General features: G+C 24.2%; 2 protein-coding genes across 3 annotated transcripts; one reads left to right on the forward strand and one right to left on the reverse strand.

Annotated features, from left to right (window-relative positions):
- The first annotated feature begins 6889 nt into the window (after positions 1 to 6889).
- On the forward strand, positions 6890 to 15829 carry LOC145842774 (ADP-ribosylation factor-like protein 8A). Of its 2 annotated transcripts, none has more exons than XM_082950257.1 (8): positions 6890 to 7026; positions 8401 to 8481; positions 8780 to 8853; positions 10536 to 10629; positions 12077 to 12144; positions 12487 to 12557; positions 12829 to 12880; positions 15349 to 15829. In XM_082950257.1, exons 1-7 carry the CDS (start codon positions 6904 to 6906, stop codon positions 12876 to 12878), a joined length of 561 nt encoding a protein of 186 aa, XP_082806383.1. In that variant the 5' UTR covers positions 6890 to 6903; the 3' UTR covers positions 12879 to 12880; positions 15349 to 15829. The 2 variants fall into 2 exon arrangements, with proteins under 2 accessions (XP_082806383.1, XP_082806382.1); XM_082950256.1 differs by having other exon boundaries at positions 15346 to 15826.
- A 3073-nt stretch (positions 15830 to 18902) lies between these two features.
- Positions 18903 to 19925, reverse strand: LOC145842827 (thioredoxin-2-like). The gene is made up of 2 exons (XM_082950308.1): positions 19842 to 19925; positions 18903 to 19199 (listed from the first exon to the last, which is right to left on the reverse strand). The coding sequence occupies exons 1-2, from the start codon at positions 19923 to 19925 to the stop codon at positions 18903 to 18905; spliced, it is 381 nt and encodes a 126-aa protein (XP_082806434.1).
- Positions 19926 to 22434: the final 2509 nt, after the last annotated feature.

Consider the following 22434-nt stretch of genomic DNA (forward strand, 5'->3'; position numbering starts at 1 on the left):
ATCGAAATAAGCCCTGTAATGTTAAAATTGATAAATTAAAAATTTTTTTTTTAGAAGTTTATTTAAGATCTTATTTATATTTCCTACAACTTAAGAACTTTCATAATTTAATTTCATACCAATGTTGAAATAAAAATGTGTGAGATGTATATTTTTCGAAAAGCAACAGGATTTGTTACATAACTAAGTAATTTTTTTTTATACGGCTGTTTGCTACATTGATTATGTCAATAAATGATGAAAGCTTTGTGGGTAAATAGTTTGGTTGGCATATCATTAGTCAGATTATTTCTGAGTTGTATAGGCTTTCTGATTGAATAAAATGGTTTAATTTTTTGAAATGATAGATAACTGGAATTCGATTCTAACCTTAGATTTACGGTTACGGCTTACTTGAATTTTTAAGTAAAATATTGTCGTAACATCAAACTTACAGCTCTTAAAACTAAAACTTTTATAAAAAGTTAATTATTTGCACTCTGCTTATGTTGAAAGGAGTTTAGTTTGTAAAGTCAAATACTTTATGAAAAGGTATAATAAAATAAAAGCAACTGAACAAATTATCTATAGTCAAGGTGTTAATTTTTTTTATACAAGAAAGTTTAGATTAAATTGTTCTATTTTCAAGTAAAAAATACAGTATAAAACTTTACATAAAAGATCTGCTGATGTTGTTTTGTACGGAGTACGGACACTTTTTTTTTGGCTTGTCCTTTTTAGTAAACTTAATTCTCACTAAATCCCAAAAGCGTAAGCACATAGTCCTACAAACTTATTCTTTAACAACTTTATTATCAATTATATTAAGCAAACTATTGTCAGTGTCTTGTATTTGAATTTTTACGTCGCTTGAAGAATGCACAGTAATCAAAAAAATCTATATGTAATCGTTGAAAAAACTAAACTTTATATCTTAAAATTCTTATATGTTTTACTATTATGTATTTTTTTCTAATTTGTTAAAAGAATTAATTTAAAAGTTTGTCTTGGACAAGACTTTAAAAGGTATCCAAGTAGTGTGCAACTTGGTAACCGAATTTTTTAATGTTGATTGTATGAAATATATTTTACTTATAAGCATCATGTCATGTAGTTTCGGAGTTTTTTTTTTACAATTTTTAACTAAAGAATTTAATTTATTTGTTCACACTGAAACCGGTTTGTAAACAAAATAGTTAATTTACACAACTATTATTTTATTTAAGTTATTTGTTTACAATTTTTTAAAATTTGTTTTGAAATTTTTTTTTGAGTCTTGTAACTTTAAAAAATAAAAAAAGTGTGTTATGTTTTTAGAACTGCTTTAATTTTTTTTTTACATGAATTTAAATAATTGACTTTTTTCACAAGACTTTAAACAACTAATAACTAAAATAGCATTTTATTAAAATTGAAGTAATCTTAGTTTATAAAGTTAAAATCAATATTTTTAATACATTTTACGAAAAAATTTTTGCTTGTATATCATCTATTCTTCTTATTTGTTTTTTAGTTTTTCTCGAAATTGTCATTTTTAGTTTTTATTGAAGGTTGAGTGTTGTAGTAAGTAAGATTATGCATATGCAAAACTTATTTTGTTCAATTCTATTATAGCTAAATTTCATCAGGCAAAATCTCTTAATATTCAAATCCAATTGTTTTACCTTCTTGATTTCATCTTGATCAAAAGAATCTTAGTTTTACATCTGAAACTTCATAAATGTTAATTTTCAAGTATCTTAATTATTTGTTATATTTTCTCCTGTAATCTTGTTCATGTTTGTATCTTTAATGAGTTTAAGAGCTTTTGTAGTTTACTATTTTCTGCACATTTGTTGTTCCAAGTGGCCATTGACTTGTTGTTTCTAAAAAAAAGTTATAATTAGTTTAATAAAAGAGTTTATGTTTTTTGAAAATAAATTTATTTTATTTTTTCAAATTTTCATTTTTGAAAAGAAATGAAGATTAGTTTTTTAATTTCAATTTTGGTAAAATATATTAGAAGTTAGTATGATCACCAATATCAAACTGAAATTATGTTTATTTAATTTAGGCTCAAGTTTAAACCAAGGTTTCCCAAACTTTTTTTCAAAATGCCCCCTTTGAAGAGTAAAAAAGTTATGGTCTCCTACAACAAGACTTCTAAAAAAGTACCATTTTAAAACGCATAACATTTTTTTTTGCTCTCCATCATCAGCTCCAAAATATTTAGAGTAAATTTAAAATTATTACTTGGTGACTCCCCCTTTTACAGCCCCCTATATTTCCCTAGTTTTTTCTATCATAATATTATGTTAAGGGTTCCCACTTCCCTATAAATCCCTATAAATTTGCAATTTTCTAAAAAATACCTAGAATTAATTGAAAAATATTTGAAAATACCTATAAGTTAAGTTTTTTTGCTTGGAGATTGAAATTTGATAGCCAAAACAACAACACTGCGCAGTGTGAAAACAAGTAAAAAAAAAATTTTCAAATCAAAATCTTTGCAATGTCAGTACAAAACTGTTACTATATGGCACCACCTAGTGGATACATTTTTTTGAATATTTAATACAATAAATCTAAACTTTGCTTACTTAACTAAAATTACTAAAGCTCAAAAACCCTTGAACTACTGTAAATATCTTATTAAGACTGTGCTTATAAATAGTCATGACTTTTTTACTTTATGTACCTAAAAAATATGTTTAAAGCGTTAAAATTCATTGTTTTTTTTGATAGCCTTCTGTAAATTTGCTATAATTTATGGATTTCCCTATATCTTTTTTTTTGAAATATTAGTGGGAGCCCTATATAAGTTTCAAAACTACCATTAAAAGTGCTTAAGATTTTTTTTTGCTCTTCTTCATCTACTACAATGTAATTGTAGTATCTAGTGTAGATTTTAATTTATGACGTTATGGTTAATATGGTTAACGTAATAAATGTAATATTAAAAATTTAGTGCGTACCTTATTTTGGATTAGTACTTCTTAAAGCGTGTAACCTTATAAAAGTTGAAGTGCTATTTTCTTTGTTGGCTGTTTACAAATTTTACAAAGCTGCCAAATGTTTGTATACTTATTTATTGATTTATTTTTTTGAGTTTTAAGATTATAATATTATTAAATAGCTTACATTTTCAAAATTTAAAATAAAGTAACCTAATAAAATTATGATTTTCATTTATTAGTAACTTTAAACTATAAGTTTTATTTAGATTTTATTAAGTTTTTTGTTTTAATTTTTTTTTGTAGTTTCTTTTTTTCAAGTTAAGCCTATTGTCTTCCTGCATGTTAGTATAAAAATTTTTACAGATTTTATTCAACTTATGATCTCATTTAATAGTTTTATGCAAGTGGAACATTGTATTGTTAATAAAATTTAAAATTTATAATTAGTCTGTATTTAAAGATATTTGTTGTAAATTTATTTGAAAAATATAATTTATGTTTCTAAGCTACAAGTATTTCATTTTTTCAAGTTGAGATTTTGTGTCTAGATAATCAATTATATTCTTATGAGTAAGTATATGTTATTGTTCAGTCTTTATGTTTGGAAAAATAAGTATAATTTGTTCTAAATTTCATTTGATAATTTGCATATGTATTAATTTCTTTAGGAGTTGTATTTTAAAGCTGTATTATAATATTAGTTAAGTAACTCATAAAAAGTTATTAAGTTTAGTTTTTGAAACACACTTTATTGTAAGAGTTAGTTTGATGTTCAAGGCCATAGGCCATTAACTCTTTTTTAAAAGCTTAAGTGTATATACTAGGGGGGGACAGGTCAAATTTGCAGAGGTTACTAAATTGCACAAGGGGACTAGATTGCACGAGAACAAAGTTGCACAAGTGCACTAAATTGCAAAAAGACAAATTTGCACAAGGGGAATAGATTGCACAAGGGAGCAAAATTGCATGAAGATAATTTTGCACAAAAAAAAAGTAACTGATCAAGGGTAAGGGTTAGGGGTAACAGTGGTCGTAAAACAAAATAAAAATATGTATAAAAAAAGCTACATTAACAGTGATAGTAAAAAAAAGTTATTGACCAAGGATAAGGGTTAGATGTAACAGTGTTATTAAAAAACAAATAAGTAAATATAAAAAATAGCCTTTGTAAAAATGTCTTTGTGCAAAAGTATCTTAGTTTAATTTTGTCACTTTGCAAAAATGTCTTTGTGCAAGAATATCTTTGTTCAATTTTGTGTCATTGTGCAATTTGTCATCTTGTGCAATTTTGTACACTTGTGCAAATTTGACAGCTACCACTCAAGGGGATACTTTTTATACAACAAAATATCAATCAACTTTTAACATATAACTAGTTTGGAAAAAAACTTGAAAAATTTTGTGAAAAAAAAATCATGGCAAATTTTCTCAGAATTAAAAAAAAGTTTACTCAAGATTTATCTATCATTTTTGAAGCAATTTACTTTAAATATTCAGGAAATGTTATTTTAGAAAACAAAAAAATTGTAGTAAGCAGACATTGTAAAAAAAAAGAAAAATGTTATAAGAAAAATATATAAATTTTTCCAAAAAAAAAAAATCTTTTTCTTACATTTTTTCAAGCTTAATAACGATTAGACTGAAAAATTAAATTTTATAAATCTAAAGGAGATAGGTTTTAGTAAAACAGTTAGTATTTGCTTTTTTAATTTGTGCTTAAAAAAGATCCTATTGAACTCTTTAACTTTGATTGCTTATATTTCAAAAGCTACTTATATTTTTTTAAAATCAACTTTAAAACACAAATGTTGGCTTACTGTTATAAGTAAAAAATTTGACTTACTTAAAAAGTGATTTACTCCTATGGCCTTGTTATAAAATTTAAAAGAAACACATTTTTAATATAAATTTAAATTTTATATTACTTACAGATTTTTCCCAATATAGTTTATTATTGTTTTTGTGTAAGAAGTATATAAACAAAACAGCTAATTGAAAAAAATAATTAAATTATTACTTGAATAAAAAAATGCCTGACTTATCTAGAAGACTCCGTAAATTACCAGATGCATTTATTGATCTTACTCTTGAAGAAGATACAGTAATTAAAAATGAACCCATCCATCAAACAGTCACCTACGTTCACAGAGAAATCAGAGAACTCGGAGTCACTGGCAAAGTGTGTTGGTACAACAGTAGATACTGTTACGGTTTCATCACCAGAGATGACAACAAAACTAACATATTTGTTCACAGATCAGCAATCATCAAAACAAACCCTCACTTGTACATGGCATCATTGTGCAATGGTGAACAAGTCCGTTTTGATGTTGTGTACGGGCGGAAAGGCAAGCGTGAAGCTGCAAATGTTACTGGACCTAATGGTGGTTGTGTGCTTGGTAAGCGTCGATGGAGGAGTTGTGATAGTTATGAGTATTCAAGTAATGATAGTTATGACTATTTAAACAATACAGACATAGACATAAACTATAATTCAGAAGGAAGTGATTATAAAAATTATCCAAGAAAAAGACATAATTTCTTGGAAAAAGGAATAGCCAAAAGAGCAAGGTTTCTTAAAGAAGTGTATAATATTGATGAAAATTTTATAAGTGTTAAACGTAGATATAAATTAAACAACGATGAGATTATTGTAGTAAGTGATGATTGTACGGATGATAACAATAAAAATGAGGTTATTGTAATAAGTGATTCTGAAAGGGATAATAGTTTGAGAAAAAAAGTTAGTAACAAAAGAAAAGGACATTCTTATTGTAAAAATTTAAGATCTAAAAAAATGAAGTACCAAAATAAGTTTGGTGACAGAAGTGATTTAGATGAATACATAGAAATTTAAAAACTAGATAGGTTTTTATTTCAAGTAAAATATGATTTTATTTTGAAGGTATGAATAACATTAGTAAATATTAAAAGAAGTTGCTTATTTTTAGTATCTGCAAAGTTCTTTGACCTTATTTTAAACTATTTTTTTGCACAGATTATGTTAAAGTAATTTTCTTTTTATTGATAGTTCTTTTATTTCGTTATATTTAAGTGTTGTTAATCTAATTATTTTCCTCACAATTTTAGCTAAAATTTAAAGTTAGTATCTAAAAGCAACCATTTAAATTATGTATATGTGTGTGTTCTACAATCAAGTTTATTTCTTTAACTAGTTTTAAATAGTGTTATATTTGTTACTTTAACTGTTATTATAATTAATTCAATTGTATAATTTTTACTTTACATAGGATACTTTATTATTAAGAACAAGTGAGAGCCTGACTTGTGTCAGTTATGCCCAATTAAACCTTTTATTTTTGGATAGAGTGTCATATTATATTTATTTTGAGGTTACAAGTGTCAAAGTTTAAGACTATTGCTGTACAAATAGAGTGAGAGTTCAGAAACGAAGTGTAAGATTTTTAGGTTTTAAATTTAATTAGTTTGTGTTAAGATTTATGAGTTTACGTGAGAGTTTAAAAACAGGAGTTCAATCTTTGATATGAGTATGTTTTAATGTTTAAGACTGGGGTAGTTAAATTTGAGGATGCGTTTTATTAAATGACAGTTAAGGATATAAATAAATTGTATGGTGGTAAATCTTAGATATGATTTAAAAAATAGGTATCTGAAAACTAAGTGATCTAAACAAAAGTGAAAGCATGTCAGTTATGCAAAAAAAATTACAAAAAATTAACCAATGTAAATGTATTTTGTGCAAAGTTGACACCTATCTTAATTTTCAAATATAAAATAGATTTTTGTTAGTTATATAATGAACAGTACCTTGTACTTCAAAAGGATCATTATAGTTATAATTTAAAAAAATAGTTAAGCTCTTATTTTTATATAAAAATATGGTAATATTGAAAAAAAAGTTTACTAGAATTCAATTTGTATGCTCTTTCTTCTTACAGTATAGTAGTTTATAGTGTTATTTTGCCTTTCTTTAAACAAATATTTTAAAGAAGTTATAATAAACAAAATGTTTGAATTTATTGGTAAGTTTTTGGATTGGCTGAAGTCTTTGTTTTGGAAAGAAGAGATGGAGCTGACATTGATTGGACTGCAAAACAGTGGTAAAACTACATTTGTCAACGTCATTGCTGTTAGTTTTATAATATTTTTTTTTTAATTGTTTTGTATCTTAACTTATATAAAAAACTAAAACAGTATTATTTCCTAAAATTTTTTGATCACCAAAAACAACGGTCAAATAAAAGTTAAATTTTGCTATATAAAAAGTAAAGCAGGTGAATTAAATTTATTGCTTGCAGCAAAAAATTTTTCATCTTTTAAGTAACATTATTTTTATGTATTTAATATAATTTTTTAGTATATTATTATGTGTTATAATACTAAAAATTGTTTATAAAAATTGGATTATGTTATAAAAAATCACAAAGTTTTAAATAATGTAAAATACAGTATATGTAAAATAATAGTTGTATTAAACATGTGTAATAATTTTATAATTTTTATTTTTTAAATAAAACAACATTCTTAAAAATGCAATATGTAAATTTAAACATAGCTTCTAATTTTATTCTATGTATTGTTTATTTAATGTATATAAAAAAGCAACTTAAATATTTTATTGATATAGTCTACTGTTATAGATATTTTTCTAGTAGTTTTTTGTTAAAAAAAGTTTTAATTACTCGTCATAACTTCTTAACTTCAAAAAATATTTGAGTTATTAAAATTAGAAATAAATATATAATGCTGAGTAAAGTTTTCAAATAGAAGCTAATAAGTTATTTATACTAAGTGAGTTGCTAAAGCTTTAAGTATTATTTTTGCTTAAATTGGTAATTGTTAATAATGATTATATTAATTGTGAACAAATATATGCTCTAATAAAAAAATATTTAAATATTTTAGTATAGTTGTTGAAAACGTATTTAAAATGTATTGTTTCAGATTTGTTGCTTTAATTATTATTTACTATATGATTACACGAAAACATTTTTAAAACACATATAAACAATATATTCTTAATTTTAGTAATGAATTTGATAACAAATGCATTAAGTAATTTTTGAAAGCTCGTTTTATTAATTTAGTTCTAATAAAAACAACTTTTACTTTAAAATAATACTATGTGTGAATGCTGTAAATTAATCAAAGTTTCAAAGTGTACACTGAAAATGTTGTAATCTTAATTAATAAAATATTTTATTCTTTTTAAATTAAGATTTTTCCTGATAATGCTTAATCTCACTTTAGATTTAAACTTTTGGAACTTTATAAATACTACGTTTTGAGTATTTAATGTATGTTTTAAAGTTTAAGAAATTATGATTCAGTATGATGAACTAAAAACAATGAGAAGATAGTAATGACTTTAAGTAATGTTTTAACAAGAGGTAAAGTTAATTTTTAAATAATTTAACATAATTTTTTAATTTTTATTTTATGTGATACCTAGAGATGTGACATTATTGAAAAGCTAAATTATAATATAAATAATTTTAATCAGTCTGGACAATTTGATGAAAACATGATCCCTACTGTTGGCTTCAACATGAGAAAAGTTACTAAGGGCAGCGTCACTATAAAGGTATTATTTGATAAATTATTTGTTGTTATTTGTGCTAAGCATAAAGTTGTTAAAAATCTGAATTTGATATTTTGTTTGTAAGTTTTTAAACACATTGTCACAAATGCTTCAACTAGTTTGTTTAGTGAAAACAAACTTAAGTAGAAATAAAAATTATAATAAAATTATTGTTCAGCTTACATTAGTTAATCACTAGAATGTAGGTAAAAATTCAAAAAACAACTACTAATGATACTAATGATAAATAAAACGACATGTATTTTTATATATAAAGTTATTTCTAATATGAAATACACAGTTATGGGACATTGGCGGTCAACCGAGATTCAGAAGCATGTGGGAAAGGTATTGTAGGGGCGTCAACGCTATCATGTTAGTAACATCATTTTGTTGTTTAGTACATTCATATAAAACTAAAATAACCTTTAATGATAGTAGGCTATATAAAATTAAAAAAAAAGTCTATTAAAAAACAAGGACTGAACGCTTCTGATTATATTTACTTAATAAAAGTAAGTGTTTTAAATGTCAAATTTTTTTAATGCCAAAGGGGGATAAAATAATTTTTCACAACTTCATTTTATTTTGTAGAATTTCAACTAATATACAGGTTGATTTTTACATGCTTTTGAGATATAAACGGTTAAAGTTGCAGTGTACAATAGGTTTCTTATGAGAAGAGAAAACTAAAAAGGTGAATAAATAAGTATAAATAACTAGAAAACCTTTCTCCTGCGTTTTATAAAATAAATACCTAAAATTTAAAAAAATATATCTTGCAGTGTTTACAAAAATCTCTATATTAGATAAAAGAATTAATTTTAGAGAATTTTATAAAATTTATTTACTAAAAAAAAAGTTTGGTTTTAAAAAATAAAAGTCTTAAAAATAAAAATAAAGTATTACAAGAGATAAGTTTAAAATAAAATAAGATCAAGTTGTAAAAAAGTGATTTACCCCCTATGGCCTTAAAGTTGTAACGTTTTTACAAAGTAATTCTATAAGAAAAAATTAAGTATAGATAAAGGTCAGCTGAATAAAACAAGCTTTTTTTAAAGTTCTACCCTTTGAAGAAACAAAAAGTATAAATATCTCTTTACTTCAAGTTTGCAGTTCTTAATGTTAACAAACTTATAACATGAAAGTGTAGTTATTTATACTTAAAAGTAAAATTATATTTAACTATGTTTTAAGATAGTTAAATGCTTAAAATATATAAGTGGGTTTTTGTTTTTACATTCTGTTATATATTTGTTAGTTGAAACAAAATGATAGTCTTAAATATAAAGTCATTGTTTTTAAAAACTACATTATTTCATCTGATTTTTGTAGTATTTGATGGTAATACATGTATATTTTCAAATAAAAAACGATCGAATTAATATATTTGTACTTTTTAAAATATGTATTGTTGATTTTGTTAATACTTCATGGTGCATATATATAAGTCTAAAACTATTTAGTTTTGAATAGAATTATGATTACTTTTTACAAAGCTTATCTGTAATACATGAGAAACTTATAAGTTATATTGATTACTATTGAGCACTATCGTATTGTCAAATACAGCTAATTATTACTGAGTAGGCATTATTTTCATAAGACGTTGGTTTTGTTATAATTTGTGGTTTACATAATTCACAGTATTATAGTTGTTGTTTTTGTTTGTTTTAATTGTATTTATGTGAGAAATTTTGATATTTTAATTTTCAACCTGATTTGATATAACTTTTATTACTAGCTAAAGTTGTTCTTTATGTCTAATATAAAAAGTTAGAATTAAACCTGAGTTGTAATTTTTTCGTTCTTTTTAATATGAAGTTTGAAGCTTTTTATTGTTTAAATATATAGATTTTGTAACAAAAATTCATTAAATGCAAATTAAGTGTTTAATAAATCTTGAAAAAAGTTGAACTAGTAGTAATTTAAGCAAAAAAAAACATAGGTTATCATAATAAATCCTAGTAAAGCATTTTTGTTACGCTAACTAATAAATAAAGTTTGAAATAGTTTTAGTTTATATTGAATTAATTTTTTTTACAAAATGTTCGCAGATACATGGTAGACTCTGCTGATTTGACAAAAGTTGAAGCTTCGAGAAATGAACTTCACAGCTTGCTTGAAAAACCTCAACTCCAAGGCATTCCTGTTAGTTTTAAATTATGTACAGTTTAGCTTTACTTTTGTAAAAATAAGTCAACTCATGTTAATATATGTTGATACTGAAATAAATTTAGGTAGACTAAGAAGTTTAAAACAAACAGATTGATATGTGTGTAGACTCTATAAACTTTTGTCTATATGATGTGGTATCTGTTCAATAAAATTATAAACTACGCTTCTAGACATTCTTACTTATTAATTTTTTTCTGAGAGAACTTTTGCTAATTGATCAAAGGTTTTGTTAGTATATGTATTGTATATGCAACTAAAAAAAAAATGCATACATTTTTCTAATTGAATAAATTAGTGTAAACGTAAATTATTTTAATATCTTAAAATGTTTTTTTAACCATTATAAAGTATAAATTTTATATGTTTATATATTTTTGATTCTTTATTTATATTAAACATCTAAAAATTATCTATTTTTATTATATTGTGAGCGACTTATCAAATTAGCTCAAGGCGAGTTATCAAAAAAAAGAAAGTCACGTGACTTAACATAAACGTGTTTTGTCTGTATTTAAATTTAAGTTTAGTTGCTATTATATTTTATTTAATCATTTAGAAAGTCTTTCAAAATTTAATAAAAAAAATCTTTTTTGTACCTTCAGATAGCTTTATACATTATTTTTTTTCATATACGATAATAGCAAACTATTTTTCTAAACTAATTTATATCATTGCTGCTGATTATGAACAGAAAAAGTTTAAAATTAGTTTAACAAATAGATAAATAGATTCTAATATATATATGTATATATTTATATATGTATTTAGTTTTCAAAAGTGTCATTTATCTAGGTTCTCTTGAAGGATATTTTTCTTATATATATATTTTTTATCCGACTGTTATGATTCTTTATTATAAGTCCATCTAAGTAGGTATAAGCCAGTCTCAATATTTATATTTTTTCAATTTTAATTTCTTTCTTATATACTTAGCTGTCAAGTTTATAATTGATTATCTAAGTTTATACTGCTTGTTATAATTTTTTTAAAATAACTTACCACTGCACTAGTCATTTCGCATTGATGATAGGAACATGTCAGAATTTATCTGTAGTCACGCAAACTAAGTTTTGAAAAGTCGTTACTGTAAGAAGTTTTAAGTTTCTTGCTTTCAAGTTAAACAACAACTTGTAATTGTTTTGTGTTTAATTATATAAAAATATTTTATCGGTAATTGAGGTACTAAAATTATATAGTTTATAAATGAACCAGCTTTAAAAACTTTACTTTACTAGGTTTATAGATATAAGTAGAAAGTTAAAAATAGTAGATATGTTTGTTATCTCGATATAAAAAATTGTGAAAATTATTTCCTTTTATAACAAGAACGCAAGTCAGCTAACAAGTAATACTAATACAAAATAAATTTTACGTATGTTTTATTAGCAGCTCGTAATACATATATGTTTAAAATTACCAGGTACTAGTTTTGGGAAACAAGCGAGACCTGGCTCCCTCCTTGGATGAAAAAGAACTCATCGAGAAAATGTTTGTTTTTATACAGTATTCGTTTAATGTACAATTTTCAAAGTTTCAAAATGTTTTTTCTGGCTGTATAAACTTTAAACGTTTATATTTTAAAGGTGAATACGTGCATTATTAAACAATAGACAAAATTACATAAGAAAAATTAGCAGTTTGTTTTAAAATCTGATTTTAGTCCAGTTGCTTTTTTGATAACTAGAAACAAATGTACTCCATAATGAAGTTGAGTAATGATGAAAGTGTTTTAAATTCAGTAGAAAAATAAACAGCTTTAAGAAATATTTGTAAACGTTTTAATAATCTGTTTTAATTTCTGATGTTAAATTTTTAACAAAAACTTTCCAGGAACTTATCAGCTATCCAAGACCGGGAAATCTGCTGCTATTCAATATCTTGCAAGAACAAAGACAACATTGGTTTGTTGATATTTTTCGCACATAAAACAAAATTTATTTTTAAAATGATTTTTTTATTTAAATTGTTCAACCAAACGTTCATATGTATTTCGATAACTAATAGTGTTTACAATTTATAGTAGAAAATAACATTTTAATTGCTTTTTTTCAGAAGAATTTTTACAAAAATTTTTCTATTAAATAGTCAAATGTATTTCATTTGTAATATTAATTTATTTTTCTTATATGATAATTTATAATGTTTATTATTTATTTTTAATTATTTTTTCAGACATTACACTTCAATGGCTCACTCAACATTCATCTTCTAAATCTAACTAAAAGTTTGTTTTAAAAATATCATAAATTCTTTTATTTATATTTGTTTTACTTACAAGCTGATACTTTTGCTGATTTTATAGCACTTTAAACATATTTTTGTGCTGTAAGTTTAGTTGTATCTGTTAAGATAATCTATGTTGCAGTTTTAGCACAGTAATTATTGTGGAAAACTTTCATTCTGAATATTTTTTTTGTTTCCAACATTAAAATTTTTTCTTAATTTGAGTTGATTTATTTCACTTACTTGAATTGTTTTATGATATCTACCAGTAAAAAAATTGAGTATTTTTAACTATCATGACTTGAAGTTGTTGATTTAATATTTTTAAACTTTTTACTCCTATTAAGATGTAATTATTTTTGAAACCTCTAAACATTAAAAAAAAAATTAAAGTTGAATACTCATTCAAATTAGGTTAAACTTTCAACATAATTTAAACAATAAATAAAGTTTTATTTTATGGTTGTGTTAATCTTTCTCTATAAGACTTCATATGTTTTAAAGTCTTATTTAAAAACTTGTAAATTTTATTAAATATAAAAAGTAACTTTAAAGCGTACAATATTTTTTCAAAATTGATTAAAACTGATGTCATAAAAAATACAGTCGTTTTATTGATCAATTTTACAAATTACAGGGTTGCCACACACTCAGGGAACTCAGGGAACTCAGGGAATCTCAGGGAATTTTCAAACTGTAGAAAATCTCAGGGAAACTCAGGGAATCTCAGGGAAATTCAGGGAATTTTGGAATTTTTCTTTTAACTCAGGGAAACTCAGGGAAGTTTTGATTTTTTCTCTAAATTTCAGGGAAGTTTTTGAAAATCTCAGGGAAATTTTTTTTCTTGATCTAGAATGAGGTTTAGTTAATCCAGTTTCAATATTTGTTCAAAAGTAGTAATTTTTATTATTTAAGTGGTTATTTAGAATTTTTTTAGCCTTGCGGCTAGTTCTTCAATATTCTTAGTATTAACATTGTAGTTTTTTTAAGTTTTAAATTTATATTGACCGAAATTCAAGAGTTAAACCTAAAAAATTTGATCCAAATTTCAATGGATGGACCAAATGTGAACGTTGCTTTTGCAAAAAAAGTTGACTTTGATAGAGAGGCTTTAGGTCTACCTTAACTTATTAACACAGGGTCCTGCAGCTTGCACATTATTCAAGGTGAATTCAAGTCCGGTGTTGAAGCTACACCTTGGAAAATAAAAGAAGTTTTAAAACATCTCCATTGCTTATTTGATCACACATCGGCCAGAAGAGATGACTATGTAACTGAAACTGGGTCAACCACCTTTCCTTTATCATTTTGCGCCACAAGATGGTTAGAGTCAAAGCAAAAATGTTCCAAATAAAGGTGAAGCTTTGAGCAAGTTAGGAGAACAAAAAAGTAAACTTACAAAGCAACTCAAATGTTTGAATGAAGACTATGACAAATATACTGCAGATGCCAACAAACAGTCTGATTTAGAAGCAATGAAAGAATTATTAGCAAGAGGAATAGCTGCTAAGGACAACGCAAATAAACTTGAAAATAAAATATAAACTATTGATTTAGAAATTGCATACTTAAAAAAACAGTATTAAGATTTTTTTTATAAGTTAAGGTGAAATAGTTTTAAAATCAAAATTATATTTTCAATTATTTAAAATAGATTGTGTATGAACATCTAAAAGACAAAAAAAAAATTTTAGACTATTTTGTATCAGTTGTTAAGTATTAAGTTGTACTTTGATATGAGATATTTCTTTACCTATTTCTTTAAACTTTCTTTTTGCAGGTTTTTTTACAATAATGTTAAGCTTTTAAGTTTTATTTACTGCATTCAGAACAGTTGCTAGGAAAGACATACAAGTCATAATGAAGTTATTATGTATGCATTTAAGTGAGTTCTTTGTGTGAAGTGAGTGATGTGAAATTATTATTATAGTATATTTAAATTTTGTCAATTAAAATGTCAAACAAATTAAACTTTATTCTTTTATGTAGAAAGTTAACTAACAAGTTTACACAAAGTTGTGCAAAAATTTAGTTTTTAATTTTTAATTGGTTTAAACCTTTTAAGATTGAGTTTTTGAAAACAGTTTTTTTCATAAATTTAATGCAGAAGCATACACATACAACCTTCCTTTTATTATTAAAGAAGAAAAATGAGAATGAGGTATTAATAATTTGTGTTAGAAGAGAAAAATATTTTTTTAAGATTTGAAAGTACTCAGGGAAACTCAGGGAAATTTAAGGTTACTCAGGGAAATTTTTGGTCACTCAGGGAAGATTTTTTGGCTCAAAGAGTGGCAACCCTGAAATTAATCTAACAACATTTTTGTAGTGTTAAAATTTCTTAATATTAGTTTAATTTTTGATTATTAAAATTCAAAGTTTGATTTGTATTTAATTAATTTTTAAGAAGTTAAATTATATAAAAAAAATTAATATAAATTTCATAATTTAACACACATTTCACAGTAGCAGCGTGATACGGATGTGACAAAAAGGTCATTACAATCTTCTATAATTTATCTGTTTTTATAGTTTTCAGTACTATGAATATTTTTACTTGCCTTTTATTTAAAACATATTTTAATATTTTTGGAATTCTAAATGTTCTATTAATTATACTAGTTTTATATAAAAATAAGGTTTTTTGATATATATAATTCATGTTTTTCTTCGACCTGTGATGTTTATTACCAAATATAATTTATATTTCTATATTAATAAAGTTTTAAAGTTATTTTTTAACAATTTAAAACAGTTTCATTATATTAATTTATTAAAACAAGTTTAATAAGATGTACATATAACAACATGAACATAAGTTAACATTTCTTTTCCTTCATGTCAAAATAATTACATGCAAGTTTCATCTATAGAAATTTATCACTTGATTCAACAATATTTTACTACTGATTGCTATAATTTGTTAATGGTTCTGCTGACTAAGATTAAACAGTTTTTGTTTTATGGATATCATTTTTGTAAAAATATTATTGCAATAAACCATTCTAGTAATTAAGACTATTTATTTTATCTATATTCTTAACTTTTTAGAGGTTTTTTAATGTACATTAGTTTTGGTGGCATAGAAAGTATAGAAATAACTTAATAGAGTGTGACATATGTAATGATACTTTATTTTTTAATATAATGATCCCATGTAACAGTTATAAGTCTTTGTAAAACTTACTTTTCATGTTTTATCAAATGTGTTTTTGAAACGATTTAATAATCATGGAATTTTATTTGAGAAAGTCAAAAACGTCTTCTGTGTTAGTATTTTGTAAATAGAGAGTTAATTTTCTATTTACATTGATATATTTATGTTTCAAGCATACTACTAAACAATGTTAAATATTTACTCGTACAAAATGTTATTATTGTTTATTGTGCAATATTTGACTCGGGCATCAAAACCTATGCCACTTAAACAGGACACACAAGAAGAAAAAAAAAGTAAACTCATATTCAACAATTTAGAATAGAAAGCTAACATAAATACACCTAAATTAAAAGTTTAAACTTACGTGTTTAAAATAAAAAATGATAACTAAGTAAAAAAAAAGTTTCTAAATAGATACATGTTTATGTAAATAAGGTACAACTAAATTAATAAAAGTAAATAAATTGTCTAAAGGGGGAAGGCGTAAGGAGATAAAAATAGTTGATATTTTATATTGAAAAAAATGATTAGTAGTTAATTTAGATGAGGTAAAAAAATTATAATTAGTTAAAATTATTATTTTTGTTATTAATGAGGATTATTAAATTTTACAGATGTTTGTAGTATTTACATTTAATCTTTTTAACTTGAAATATTTTGCATCCTGTGGTAACTTGCTGCACATAATCTTTGTTCTATGGAAATAAGATTTTTTCTACTGACCGTTTTTAAAATCATGTCCACATGTAATATTTTATCAGTCCCTTTCAAATTAAAAAAAACATTAGTATCAAAAAATTGGAATTTGATTTGATTTTAAAAGTTTAATTCTAATCATTTTAAAATTTACAACTACTGAGCTTTTGTTAGTCAGAATTCAAAAACTTGAATATGGTTCAAAAATAAGATATGATTAATTATAAAAAAAAAGTTAAACCAATATTCAATTTCTTACAGGAAACTTATCTTAAAAGTACTGATTAAAGACCCTGATTTTCTATTTTTTTTTTGTTTTTTAAGAAATTATACTTATCATATAACCATGACAAAATATAATATTTTTTTTAAATCTAATTTAAATAAACAAAACAACATAAACAAAAGTATTATAAACGTATGATGATTTTTCACTATATTAATCGTTCACATTTTTATTGAGTAATTTTAAAACAAGTTTAACTTAAAATTATGATAAAAAAGAAGCAACTTAATCTAGTCATTATAGTTTGATGGTTTAAGACAAAAAACAAGGTTGCTACTTATGCTTACTACTTATTAAATAAATAAGAAATTATACATATCATACAACCATGAATTATGAATTATTACATAAAACCAAATTTCTACTTACTTATGCTAGTTTTAATCTCCGGCTAACTCAAGTTGTTTTTTCCTAATTTTTTAAAAGCACACTAGTCTTTTTTTAATCTCAGACTAGCTTTTTTAATGATTTTAAGTTAATTCAGTTTTAAATATTTTAATATTACATAGTTAGCTTATGTTGTATTATTTTACTTTTGCTTATTTTACAGCGTTGACTCAAAATTAAAAAAAAACTTTCCGCCTTTGGTTAGCTCTTAGTATAAGAAAATTAATTTTAAAAGTCTTTTGTAAATATGAAAAATAACAGCGTATACTTACAGGCTTGTTTTTACTATTTTAAAAATAGTGTATAAGTATAGCATCTGATTTTTATTACATCAGAGTGATTCAGCAAGTTTATCAATTTAAAAAAAAGTTTTGAAGTTTTTCAGAAAACTTTGTGTAAAAACATATTTAATTTTTACAAATATTAGTGTTTTTTGATTGCAATTAAACTAGAATGTATTAGTTATAGTTATAAAGTCTTTACATTTTCAAAATCACTTATTTTAAAAAGTATGTAGACCACTTGAAACCTGGTCGTTTTATGGCATCCGGTGGCCAAATTTCGAAAAAAAAATATTCACTAAATTTTCTCTGAAAACTTTTCTATAATATTTTGATCTTAAATTCGAATTTTAGAATTTTTCTACAACTTTTCTTTTGTGGTTTTACACTGTATGTGACCGCGTCCCAATAAATTCATGATTGCGGTCTAAAGATTAGAATCGTATATTTTCAAACCGTTTTTTAAATTGACTTGCTTTTCATTTTAGTAGGGTTTCTTAGCTTATAAAAACCAAACAGTCTTTCAGGTAAATTGCATAATTTTTATTCTCCTTTTTATTTTTAAAGTATGAAATACAACATTAACAAACTTTTTTGCCTTATAAATAAAATTTACAACTAACAAACTAGAAAAAAAATTAAAAATTTGATACTTATTTTAAGTTATTGCTAGTTAGTTTGAACAACAAATGTTTTTTACTCAAAAATGTTGTATAATTTTATAAAATTCCGTAAAAGTTTGAAAATTTTAGCTAATTGAAAGGATAAGATAATTTCATTAAATTTTTAGTAATTCATGTCGTTCCTAAGAAATATTTTCATATTTCATGATCATCAGCATCAACTTTATCTTTACTTTTAAAATTAAAGATTACATTTGTGATCCATCGGATCCGGATTTCTATCTTATTCAAGAGTCGGCAGACGTTTTTGTGTCCGCGGGATAATTTTGTTTTAAAAAATTGGCCGCAGTTGTAGTTTCAGTTTTACTTTTCCAAAAATTTAGTTTTGAGTTTCCCTTTTTATATATAAATAAACATTAAATGAACAGTATTATTTTTTCAGGCGTTTAACTTTAATAGAATAAAAGAACATCGATTGATACAAGTATTAGATTCAATTCAATTTGCCAACAAGCAAAAATTGAAATTAGATTTTACCTTTCCACTATTGAAACAAAACAATTTTTTACACAAATTTTTTTATTACCAATTCACTTCAACTTGTCAACGAGTTCCTGCAGGTGATTGGGTTGGGCGCCCCTGAACTCGTCCAGCAACCTTCCGTCCTTGTAGAACTTGAAGGTGGGCATCTGGCTGACCCGCTCCTCCCCCGCCACGTCCGGCACCTCGTCCACGTCCACCTTCAGCACCACGATGCGGTTGATGTTTGCCCTCGCAATCTGGTCCACCTTGGGAGAAATGGACTTGCAGGGCGGGCACCAGGGGGCGTAGAAGTCCACAACGACGAGCTTTCCGAGGTTGAGGTTGTTGATCTCGTCGTGGTACTCCTGAAAATTAAAAATTAAATATAAAAGATTGAAATCTTGTTTTTAAGCTGACAAAGTATCGCTGCATATTGAATATGAATAATTGTATTGAATACATTAGAAAAAGAATACAAAAAAAACTTTTTATACTCCTAGCAAAGTTTAATTATTATATATTGAAACTGAGTTTTTAAATATAAAATATTTTTCCTTGCTGTTTAGTTCCTTGTAAAAAAAAGTTCACACAATGAAATAGTTTTAGGTTTTTTTTTTAATGACTAGCTCTTAATCTAGATAATTCTTCTGGTTGTTATTGCTGCTTTATAAGTAATATGTATTCAACAAAATAAATTGGTCGTTTCAAGCACTGTTTAATACTGTTTATTTTAATACGATCTAGTAGTTAATTTAATCAAAAAAGATTAGATCACTTACATAGATCAGGCTTTCATACATAGTAATCATTTAGATAGTTTATTCTTTAACTTAAGTAAATTTAAAATATCTTCTTTTAATCTTAACTTTTTAAAACCATGTTGCACTTAAACCTAAAAGTTTTATTTATAAAGCAACCATACTAGCTACTAAATTGAAATAAGCAAGGTTTTACAACTAAATAATTCCAAATCATTTGATTGCAGCTTTAATAAATAGTAAATTCACCTCGGGTGTTTCAATATACTTTATATTCGATGATGTTGGTTTTTTATGTTTTTGAGGACTATCTTTGCTTCCGGCACAACCCATGGTGAAAATTAAGGAACAACAACAAAAATAAACAAAATAGTTTGTAATGGTATAAAAATAAATTTAAGTAATATTTTGTGTATAAAAATACTGACGAAACAATAAAAATGTTACGCAAAATTTATCGATTTCGAGTTAAAATAATTTTGAACACTTTTTTTGTGTAAATTGGAATTTTATTATTCAAAAATGAGTTTTCGAAAACTTATATTAAATAAAAACTTTTGTCTATTTAAAAAGCAAAAATATTCTTATATCTTACTCAATAAAATTCTAATATTTTCTATATTTGGGACAAACGTTAAACAAAAAATTTGTTTATATACATGGATATTATAGTAAACCTTTTGTTGTTATTATTTAAATATTTTTAATAAACCTTACATAGATATATCTACTGAATTTAAGGAATGTAAAAAGTTTATACCACTAACAGATCAGATTCATTTTCTAGCTTGTTTTTTATGAACTGTATTATTTGTATAATAAAAGTTATCTTAAAGTACGCTAATTTACTTAGTATATTATCGATTAAATACTAAACTTTAAAAATTTATTAAACTGGCTGTCTTTTTAGTGTAAACACTAAAAGAAAACTACGTGTCAATTTTATTTTTTACAAAATGATCCAAATATTTAAGTTAAAACTGTTGACTAAACATAACAAGGTTTTAAAAGAGTCAGCCATTCGAACTAAATATTTGAACTTATTAGGTTTATACTGTTTTGTTTTTGCTATGTTGAAAAGAAATTGATCAAAAACGGAATTGTAACAAAAACATATATAAATTTAGCGTAATTTCTTATTAACAATTAAACTTCACGGAATATATCTTTCAGAGTTTTTAGTTATTTAGTGTAACATCATTTTCTTTGAAGATGCTAACTTATGGATTGTTGTTAGTATACAGAAATATTTTTTATATGGTGTTAGACTAACTACTTTTCTTTTCACTGGGAAAAAAAATTGTATATTTGAGAGAACTCGCAAAAACTACTTTTTCCATAAAGTTACAGCTGTGGCAAAGTCATAAAAATTCGTACTGATAGTTTTTTTTGAACAAAGTCCCATACACATGAGTAAAAGTGAAAGTTTAAAAATAGTGTTAATCGGCTCTAGGAATGTTGGAAAAACTGGTTAGATTGCTTTGTTTGTTAAATTTATAGAATCTAATATCCAAGTTTGCAGGATAAAAAAACAACTTGTTCTTTAAACTTTTGTTTTATCAGAAAAAATAAACATTCACCATTTTATTTAAAATCTACTAGTAGAAGAAGAATAAAATATCAACTTACATTAGCTTCGAAAAAGAGAGTAAAAAGCTTTTAGTAAAAAATATTGTTTATAAAATACAATTTAACGTATATTTATTCTTTCAAAAATTTATTTTACAAACTAAGTTTCGGTCAAAGACCTCTTCAGTGCTTAAATAAATCTAAAAAAAGATATGTGACATTCATGGAAAATAGCAATTGAACAATTAAATTAAGATAAAAACAAAATATTACTGAAAATTTTTACTTAAGAAACTAAACAAATCAAATTTTAATATTAAGACTGAGTTTTAGTATAAAACTAAAACTAAAACTCAGTCTTAATATTAAAATTTGATTTGTTTAGTTTCTTAAGTAAAAATTTTCAGTAATAATTTGTTTTTATCTTAATTTAATTGTTCAATTGCTATTTTCCATGACTGTCACATATCTTTTTTTAGATTTATTTAAGCACTGAAGAGGTCTTTGACCGAAACTTAGTTTGTAAAATAAATTTTTGAAAGAATAAATATATTACTTCTCCTCCAGCAGTTGAGATCTCTCTATTTGTTTTCTTAAAACCAAAACATATTATACAATTTAACGTTTAAAAAAACGTGAGTTGGAGACTACTCTCTGTGCAATCTATTAACAGTATTTTTTTTTTAATCAACAAAGGTTTAAATGACATTAACATTTTCTTGATAAATTAATCAATTTTGTAGTAAAAAAAATTAACTTTTTTTTCACAGATTCGATTTTAAATTATCGTCTATGCAAAAATATATCAAAAATATATGTGAATAAACTAAAACAGTTGTAATTAAACAATAATTTCACAAAATTTATAAAATTTAGTTGTACCTATTTGAAAATTGTAGATTACAATTCAATTACAATTTTATAAGTAAAATTATTAGTTACATTCAACACAGTCTAATAACAAAGTTTAATTACGCTATAAGTAGTAAAAATATATTTGTAAATAATTTGGTATTAATTGTTTACTTTTGACTATTTGTTGATTAAAAATAACATAAGAAAAACAAATACATTTATTGACAAAATATAGTGTCAAAATTAATAGTAGTTTTTAGGAAACCACTTATTTTATAAAGTTACTATCAAATGAAATATTTTTCATAAAAAGAATTTAATACTGATTAATTACAATTTTTTAAACTTTTATACACCGACTTCATAACTTTTTAGTTTAATTAAATTTAATCGACATATGAATTACAAACTGGATATA

Source organism: Thalia democratica, chromosome 8, assembly GCF_965202585.1.
Source record: "Thalia democratica chromosome 8, ktThaDemo2.hap1.1, whole genome shotgun sequence".
NCBI lineage: Eukaryota > Metazoa > Chordata > Thaliacea > Salpida > Salpidae > Thalia > Thalia democratica.